We start from the raw sequence: 10,000 nt of genomic DNA, 5'->3' as shown, positions 1-10,000 counted from the left end.
TGACTACCACTTGTACTGTAATGTCATATAATCTCATGTAATGTAAATGTACAGGATGCAGAATGGACATAGAGAATTAGGGGCACCAGACAGAATTAGATAGAACTGTTCTGTAGGCCTGGGATCCTCTACTGACCAACTTTGCACTGTACAGAGAGAGTCCACTGTTCGAATAATAACAGAATCTATGTGTGTCCACAACCTTCACCTCACCTCTTTCTGTCTCCCTCTCTCCCCATTTTCTCTTTCATTTCTGTTCTTTATCTCTCTCTCTCTCTTTATCTTTCCCTTTCGTTCTTTTGTCTGTCTCTCTCTTTCCTCTCTCATTATCTTTCCCTTTTGTTTCTCTTCTCTTTCCCGCTCTCTCCCTCCCTCCATCTTTGACTTTCTCTTCTTTTCTGTCTCTTTCTTTACTCCTCTCGATCTTTCCCTTGCTCACTATGCTGGGGTTAAATTGGCTGCAACTGCGGCAAGCCACAGAACACGTGTGTACTGTAATGTATGCATGCGCGCACACACACACACACACACACACAAACACTCACACTCACACACACGCACTCACACACACACACACACACACACATGCCTGCACAAGCACTCACACACACTCACACACACACACACACTCACACACACTCACACTCACACACACGCACTCACACGCACACACACTCACACTCACACTCACACACACACACACATGCCTGCACAAGCACAAACACACATACACACACACACACTAACACACACACGCATGCACAAACACGAACACACACGCTAACACACACACACACATGCATGCGCAAACACGAACACACACACACACTCACAGACACAGACACGCACACATGAGTGCATACACACACATGCACATGCACACTCTCACACACACACACACACACACACACAGGCGGGTGAACACACACACACACACAGGCGGGTGAACACACATACACACACACACGCATGCATGCACACTACGTTGTAGAGTAGCTAATACAGCTTTTGATGAATTATTCAGGCTTTGAATGGGACTGAATTGTTCAAAAAAGAAAGAAGGACAGAGAGACAGCAAAAAAAGGCAAACAACAGCTGCACCTATATCTGTTTGGGACATTTAGTGGTTGTTTCTCTTTCAGAAAAAAAGCCTAGGCCATTAGCTCGTCAGCCGTTATGCTAATGTCGATCTAATAAACATGTCAGGTCTGAAAGAACCACTTTACTCAGACTGGGCCTCTGGGAAATGGTGAGGTTTTCTGAATCGCACATTCTGATTTATCTATTAAAAAAAAAAAAACACATGAAGGATTTGCAATGAATTATTCTGTTTAACCCAAATCAAGATCATGATGTTACTATTTAAAAACTTTCTAAAACTTTGTTTTAAAGTTGATTTTTTAATATATAAAAAATGAGTTAATTTCTCTCTCTCTCTCTCCCTCTCTCTCTTTCTCTCTATCTCTGTCTTTGTCAAAACAGGAAGAATGCAAACAGATTCTGGCCCGTCAGAAGTCCAACTCTCAGTCGGACTCTCATGACGATGAGGTGTCCCCCCCTCCACCCAACCCCGTGGTCAAAGCTCGCCGTCGGAGAGGGGGGGTCAGTGCCGAGGTTTACACGGAGGAGGATGCGGTCAGCTATGTTAGGAAGGTCAGAATCATCAGCGTGCACTCATTCACACACACACACACGCACATACCCACACACACACACTTATATACACAAACATGTACACACATGCATACACACACACGCGCGCACACAAACACACACACACACGCTAACACACACACATACAGACACCCACACACAAAGACACACACACTCATTAGACAGTGATTAATGTAAAACAGCAGTAATGGTTGTGTTGTGGCATTGGGGCATGTAGGAGCATTAGCTGGATGTAATTGGGAGAGAGCAGTGAAGCATAAGACAGTCTGGTCTCTTTTGCCCGTCTGCCCCAAACACACACACACACACACACACACACACACACACACACACACACAAGGCCAATGCTACTTTCTGAGAGCCTACATCCTCTCTCATTAGACTATGGGATTCACAGTGGAGGCACTAAGCACGCATTCTTAATTATGCTGTCTATATAATTATTATAATGACAACGATTTGTTATTTTTGTCTCAGTTGGTTTTATAAAACCTTTAGTGCAATTTTCCAAACTCAAAACCAGAACAGCAAGAGAACAGTCAGTATCAGACCAGTCAAAACGGCTGTCAGCTCAACAAAATCCGCCGTGTTATTTTCAGTGTAGACTGTTTATCTTGCCATTCAAGATAAATGTTTAGTTTGACAGTCATAGTGCATAACAGAATGTCAGTGTCAATATTAAGTTATTAGAGCTCACATTAAAACAGGTGGGTGTTTTTTTTTTTGGGTGGGGTGGGGGGGGGGGTGGGGGGGGGGGGGGGGTTGGGATTTAGCAGCCTTAGAGGCTTAAGTGTACAGCTGTCTGTCAGTGCAGATGCGGCAGAGACAAAATCTGTCTGACGGCAACTGGAAGAACTGCTTCACCGACAGCAGTTTGGTGGTCTGACCAAAGTTAAGACTGAATGCATTTTGTGACCCCAAGAGAACAACAGCCACCCCTTTACTGTGTGTGTGTGCACTCTGAGAGATGGGTCTCCTTAGCTGCAGTGAGAGTGGTAGACTGGTTTTACTACTATGAGAAATCCCAGTTTGTGGTAACCCGGCCTTTGTCTCCATCCATTCATGGGTTAGAGAAGCACAGTAATGGCGTGTCTTTGTATGCGTGGCTAACAGAGACACAGACTAATTGTAGATCAGCACTGATGACATGGTGATGTCACTGTAGGAATGAGGTGAGGTTTTCACTCTGGTTTTGTTGTTGTTGTGGCCAGCTGTCTGGTGCTTGGGTTTAAGCTCAGCTTGCCTGTGCTCTCTCTCTCTCTCTCTGTCTCTCTCTTTCTCTCTCTATCTCTCTCTCTTTCTCTGTCTGTCTGTCTCTAAATGTTTGTTTCTAACCCTCTTTTTCTCTTTCTCTGCATGTTTTGCTTGTATTGCTGTCTGTCCTTCACATCCTCTCTCTCTCTCTCTCCCCCTCTCTGTGCTGGACAACGAGAAAAATCAGTTTGAGATCTGAAGATCTGGGTCAGAGAGCAGAGTATAGTCCATTAGATGCACACACACACACACACACACACACACACACACATGCACACAGACACAGTGCCCAGGTGCAGATAGACAGGGCTAAAAGTGGGCTCTATGATGCTCGGATCTCATGTAAATTTAATGACGTGCTCTCTCTCCCTCTTATGTGCGTATACACGCTCACACACTCACACCCCCTGCATTCTAATGCTATAAAATACACTGCTCAGCTTCTTTGGGCTTTTAAAAAGAGTCGTTCCGTATCTGGGCATTTATGTCTTGTCAGTTTTGTGGTGTACTCTTTTTACCCTTAGCAACTGTTTGATTGTCTAATGTGTGTTTATATATGTTTATATCTGCAGGTTATTCCCAAGGACTATAAAACCATGACAGCGCTGGCTAGAGCCATATCCAAGAATGTTCTCTTTGCTCATCTGGACGACAATGAGAGAAGGTGAGTTCCTCAGGGATCCACAACAGTAACAACCAAAAATCGTTTAGTGTTTATTTTGTGTGTGTGTGTTGTGTGTTGTGTTCTTTTTGTCAATGTGAAAGGTTAGGTTGCTTCATTGACCACTGGGAGACACTGTTGTGTGCTGAGCTGGTTTAGAGGATAGTTTTGTCTCAGATAGGAGGGTGGTGTTTGGGGTTGGAGGGTGGGGGGGGGTGTTTGAGACAGAGTTTAGGGGCTATAGGGATGTCTCTGTACCATTGTGTGTACCCTGTGTTCCTTTCCATCGCCATGGAAACTCCCTTCGAAAAAATAAGACCCAGGATCAGCGTATGGAGAACGATAATCTGAAGTGTGTTAAAATGAGGGTGGGGGCAGAATTAAGTTACCCCGCAACGCTATGGCGATTGGGCACGCTTTTTTTTGAGCCCGGCTTTCTTCGGGACTGTCGCAAATACGAAACAGCAGTCCCCCCCCCCACGCCCTCTCCTTCCAGAATCCTTAATCTCTCGCTGGGTTGGTCAGAGACGGTGAGACGGAATGATGGAGAAAGCTGGCAGAGTTCTGTTTCATTGCTGGAGAGAATCCATTAGCTCCAGAAGGAACCGAGAAAACAGAAAAATCACCCGGAGCTTTCCGCTGGAAAAACTTCCCACTAAACACCCTAAAAAAAAAAAAAAAAAAAACCCAGCCTTTTCCAGCCTGCTGTCAGCTGGCTGTTTAACTGTGCTCCCAATGGGATTACCACGCTGAACGATTGTGTTTGATTATGCTTTCAAATTTTCAGGCCAGATATTTTCTCTCATTCATTGACATCCTGTGCACTTGTTGATGTGGTGGATTAAGGGTGTGTTAACTCAAGATTTGTGTGTGTGTGTATACATACACATGTGAGTGTGTGTTTTGTATTTGTATTTTTCTGTGCGCTTATGGATGGATGCCTGTGTGCATTTGTCTGTCGTAAGAAAAACCGAAATCATTCCTGCTCTAATCATAGTTCGGACAGCTCTAGATTTTGACCCTGTGTTCTAGGTGACTGGCACCTTCTTGCTGTTTCCATGGTTACAGAGATTCAGCTGCAGGTGACGCCATCGCGCACCTTCCAGTTTCTGTGTGTGTGTGCGTGTGTCTGTGTGTGTGTGTGTGTTAGTGTGTGTGTTAGTGTGTGTGTGTGTGTGTTAGTGTGTGTGTGTGTGTGTGTGTGTGTGTGTGTTAGTGTGTGTATTCGGATTGTGCAGTAGTGCTGAAACTGAACTGACAGACCTTTACTGTGACCGATTCTTCCTGAGCGTGACTGAGCTGTTCACTGTGCTGACAGGGTGACGCAGCGTCAGATTAGCACAGCTCTCAGCTAACATAGTCAGTGTGGCATCAGATCTGAGACTGGACAGAACTCTGCTATGCGCGGCTGCGCTTGTTGAAGATGTAGCTTAGCTTGGCGACGGCTGCTAGGAACAGGAGCGTGTTGTGTCAGATTGACTCAGCTCTGCATGAGGTCGTGTGTGGAGAAGCAACAGGTTCGCTCAAAATGACACAAAGTGATAGTGTGAATTAGCGCCAACTGAGGTGATTCTCTTAGTCAGCGTTACCATGGAGACTAGCTGTGTTTAGACTCAGAGATAGTTGTGGTTGGGCTGTGGTGGATAGGCTTCTACTCTGTGGGGGTGTGTGTGTGTGCGTCTGTATGTGTGTATATGTGTGTGTGTGTGTGTGTGTGTTAGAAGTTTAGAAGTTGTTTCTTAGATGCCAGTAAATTGCCTCTTTGCATCATTAGTGAAGGGTGTGAAGCAGCAAGCTGAACGATACTCAATCCCTAAAGAACAAGTCCTGAGCACAGACTGGACTTAACAGAATGGTGACTGTGTTTCTTGATTTGTCAGATTGCTGTAGGACATGGGCAGGGATTGGCTGTGGTTAAACATGTCACGGTCACCACGGCAGAGGGACCGTGACTGGCTGAGTTTGAGGGGGCTAGAATGAAGCAGGCTATTGATTGGATGACACGAGTGGAGGCTTCTGCTGGTTGGCCAGCAGCAAATGTGCAATATATCGGGGTGCTGATATTGCTTAATTCATTGGGAACACTCTGTTGACTGGCTGGTTTTAGCACGCAACAGGGAAAAAAAAGTCTCCGTGATTGCACGGAAATATACTGCTAAACATGGAGAATGATTGGCTATAAATGGCAGAGGAGTTTTAAAACTAAAAAAAAGCACTGATTATCTGATTCTGTCAAATTACAGACAGAGGGCAGTGATTGGTCCATTTTTTTTTTTTTATTGGTTGTCGTTGTGATTATGGGAGGCAGAGGGCAGTGATTGGCTGATGTGGATTTTTTGGGGGGGGGGGGGGGGGGGGGTTGAGAGCTGTTGGCATGAGTCATTGACTTGGCACCAGGTTCTGTGTGAAGGAAGCACCACAAATCATTATTCTCCAAGCAATTACGTAAACCATGCAACAAAAAAAATCTCTTCTCCCCATTACAGCCGCATTATGTTATCATCCTTTTAATAATCCTGGAGGAGAAGAAGAAAAGAGAGAGAGAGAGACAGGGCTCTTTGTGTGTCTGGAGGGAGGGAGGAGCACAGAAAAGAGAGAGAGAGAGCAAGGTGTGAAACACTACCTCAACATGTTTATTTTGCCTAATTAGAGGCTTTGAAAGCACATCCAACTGTTGCTTTTCTTCCAGCTATTACAGGGTTGAAATCTGTCAAGACTGCCACACAAAACAAAAGTTCTCTTTTTCAAAAGAACACATCATCATCTTCATCATCATCATCATCATCATCATCATTTATATCGGCTTGTTTAAAGCCGATTCACTGGTTTATTGTGGGGTTTTCCGTGTGAGTGCCGGGCGCTTTCTTTCATCTGTGTCATTTGGGCGTATGTCTATTGTTCTGTGTGTGAGATGATGAGGGATTGGGTTTCAGAAGAGCAGGAGAAGGAGTGAGAGGAGTGTGTGTGTGTGTGTGTTTGTGTGTGTGTGTGTGTGTGTGTTAGTCAGAGAGATGATGACGGATTGGGTTTCGGGAGTGTTGGAGAAAAATGAGTGCATTTTGTCAAAATCAAGTGGATCACTGCAACCATTTGTGTGCTGTCTGGTTTGCCTTTGATCTCAGCTTGATATCTTTGTGTGTGTGTGTGTGTGGGAGAGAGAGAGCAAGAGAGAGTTTATTTCATTGAACTAGCACTAAAGGAATTGCATGTGGCAATTTATGAGGGTTTTTTTTTCTTTTTCTAAAGGACACTTGTTTGGTATTATAATGAAGACTGTTACTGATTCATGTGCAGGGATAAAATGTTCATTTGCGTCAAACAAATCCAAATCATAAATCATAAATGCCTGGGTAAAACAGGCAGGAGTTTGACAACTGTAAATTCAGAAACAGAAACAGGGTAATCACTGTAACCTTAGACTGTAGTCTGGAATCAAAATATAAGTGGCAAGGATCACACACCGAGAAATAAACCAGGTACTTTTCAGGTACTTTACAGGTTTGGCACAGCTCAAATACTCAGCACCTCACAGACGTGCAACTGAATGAGACTCCCATTTAGACAGAGAAGAATAAATGAATGAGTTAATGAACACCATGTGACAGTAATAATGAGGAGAGGTCAGAGTGTGGCCAGACTGAAGAAGACTGGCTGGATGTATACTGGTGTGGACCTCTGTGTGCTTGTAACTGTGTGCATGTACGTGTGTTTGTGTGTTTGGAGGGATGTATGTGTTTGACCCCCCCCCCCCCCCCCCCCCTCTCTCTCTCTCTCTATCTCTGTGTGTGTGTGTGTGTGTTTGTGTAAGTTATGGTTTGACCCTGAGTGTGAAATCCCATTGTTAGCCTGACTGTAGACACAGGTGTTCCTGTGAGTGCCTGCAGCCCTGGTACCTCATACCTCCATTACCTCTGTGCCAGTGGAGCTGTGTTTGTACCCACTGGGGACATGGCACCTGTGTCACCTCCACTCTACTCCCCCACACGCCCTCCTTACCCTCCCCTTATATGGCACAATGCCCAGTGCCACCTGTTCACCTCCCCTACCCTCCAAAGGTTCAAACAACATACCACTGTAAACGAGTGCTCTCTCTCTATCTCTCTCTCTCTCTCTCTCTCTCTCTCTCTGTTTATATCTTACGTTATGAACATAGTGCATGTCCATATCTACACAGTGTTGAATCACAAGTCCCCTCAGGTGGTAATTATGAGGTTATTAAAAGGTTTTGTGTTGGTTTGTGTTTATAAACAGTGTGGTCAGGTGCAGCATTGTGATGATTATGAGCGCGCACACACACACACACACAGATACGCATGCACGCACACAAACACACACACACACAGACAAACACACGCACACACGAACAGATTCGCTGTTTGTCTCAGGCTGATTACAGAGTGTAATATGCGTTTTGGAATCTGGGTCAGACCCATAACTCCCAACTCTGCTACAGCTGTTAGCACTAGAGACAGAGACAGAGAGAGAGAGACAGAGAGAGAGAGAGAGACAGAGAGAGAGAGACAGAGAGAGAGAGAGAGAGAGAGAGAGTGAGTTTATTAAATCTATCCTTGGGAACATCATCGCCTTTGCGTACACTGGGAATCGCCAAAATTCCCCAAAACTATTCTGTGTCTGTGATCTGATTGCATCTCCCCATCCTTGCACAGTACAGATAAGGTTTATCACTTGTGTCCAGTGCAGACAGGCTAGATGGATCAAGTAAGAATACACTTAAAAGTCATGACGCGTAAATTCAAACTTACTAATGTCATTTGAACATGACTGCATAACAGAAATCAGTAACATTACACATACGTTAAACATTGTAAGTACCCTGACCACTCATTGACCACGTCACTGGTTTTGTTCATTTGGTCATGTTTTAAACACTCACCTACTCCTCTGGTTCATGTCTTTAGTGTGGGATTAATGCCCATAGAATCACAGATTAGCATTTTCCCTGTCTTTGTATGTAAAGAAGAGTGACACAGTGTCAGATTAATCTCCTCCGTTAGATTGTCACAGTCATCTTGTCCAAAAGAAGAGTGCAGAAAGTTTGAGAGAGACTAGGGAAGTGTGTCGGGAACTGTATCCTGACAGAAGTTTATGTTGGATCCAAGTAAGGTTGGGTTGTTTTGGGGATTAAGATCTGAATATTTGAGTGTGTGTGTGTGTGTGTGTGAGTTAGTCCTGATGTCTGTGTGTGTCTCAGTGCGTCTGTGAGAATGCCCTTACACTGGGGCGAGTCCCCACAGATGTGCGCTCTGTCGACCGTCTTTCAGCATCGACAACAAAAAGCATACGCCGCTTGTACCGTACACAGTCATACGACAGCGAATCAACAGCTGGGATTTTTTACAGGTGGCTTGGACCAAAGCCCAGGGCCGCATTTAGTCACACCTATTTCACTCTGTTCGCTATCTGTTCGCTCACTCCATTAACTTTGTTTTTCAGATAGCCTTCCTTTCTTTTGTCCTTTCGTTCTGTTATGGAAAGGGAATGGCCCGAGTATGATGATGTGTGATAATGATCTTGTGAAAGCAGGTACTGGAGAAGGGGGCAAAACGACTGCTGGCGTGATGTGTGTGTATGTGTGTGTGTGTGTGTGTGGTGTGTGTGTGTGTGGTGTGTGTGTTTGTGTGCTCAGCTTGGGCTTAGGTAATTTGTTTAATTGAGTGTTTGGGCATTGATAAACCACTGAAACTGTTATCGTGTTGTAGCGTTCCTCCCCCTGGTTATGTTAGCGTAGCGGCTGTCTGGTTTCCGGTTGGTTTTCAGTTTTGATTGCAGAAGAAAGATAGAGAGTTCCAGTCTTTCCGCGCACCTGCACAAAGCACCTGCCTGACCTCCGAAACCACCGGCTACTCTCAAATCATCATCTGTCAGAACAGGACAGAAATGCATTTCAGATTAGAATGTCATAAGTCATATCATTTTTAATCTATGTAAACTAGTTTTGTGTGTGTATATGCAGGTCGGTTTAAGTTAAATCTTGATTAGGAAATGAGAATGTTTAAAGGTGTTTTAAGGAGAGAGGAAGTAAGGTGAAACGGAGCATATGAAGACATTTCAGGCAAAATGTTCTCAGAGAAAAACTTGTGGTAATTTGACAGCACTCTTCCATCTTCAAATACGTCAGTCCCCTGGGACAAACACGGTTTCCAAAGAACATCCCCAGGTCTGTTTTCTTTGATCTATTCTCACAAACCATCCACAGAGACGTTAATGTCTGCGTCACAGAATCCTCTGGACTACAAATAACAAACACTCTTATTCACAGGAACCTTTGGCGCTGGACCTAAGTAGAGTGACATATATAGTGTCATGCGGTTGAAAAGTTTAAATCCTTGCAAAAGTTTCTCAGGAATGTTTGTCACGGAGTCTTTGCAGCTGGTGTAATCCTCCAATTAA

General features: G+C 44.5%; 1 protein-coding gene across 1 annotated transcript in view; it reads left to right on the top strand.

The window, feature by feature from the left end:
• prkar1b (protein kinase, cAMP-dependent, regulatory, type I, beta) overlaps positions 1–10,000 on the top strand; it is a 52,158-nt gene that overhangs the window by 11,556 nt on the left and 30,602 nt on the right. The window contains exons 2-3 of the mRNA XM_030790552.1: positions 1,483–1,653; positions 3,501–3,592. Of these exons, the coding sequence (XP_030646412.1) occupies positions 1,483–1,653; positions 3,501–3,592 (263 nt within the window). The remainder of the gene's footprint in view (positions 1–1,482; positions 1,654–3,500; positions 3,593–10,000) is intronic.

The sequence above is a fragment of the Chanos chanos genome, chromosome 13 (genome assembly GCF_902362185.1).
Source record: "Chanos chanos chromosome 13, fChaCha1.1, whole genome shotgun sequence".
Lineage (NCBI taxonomy): Eukaryota > Metazoa > Chordata > Actinopteri > Gonorynchiformes > Chanidae > Chanos > Chanos chanos.
This window is presented reverse-complemented; position numbering and strand designations above follow the sequence as displayed.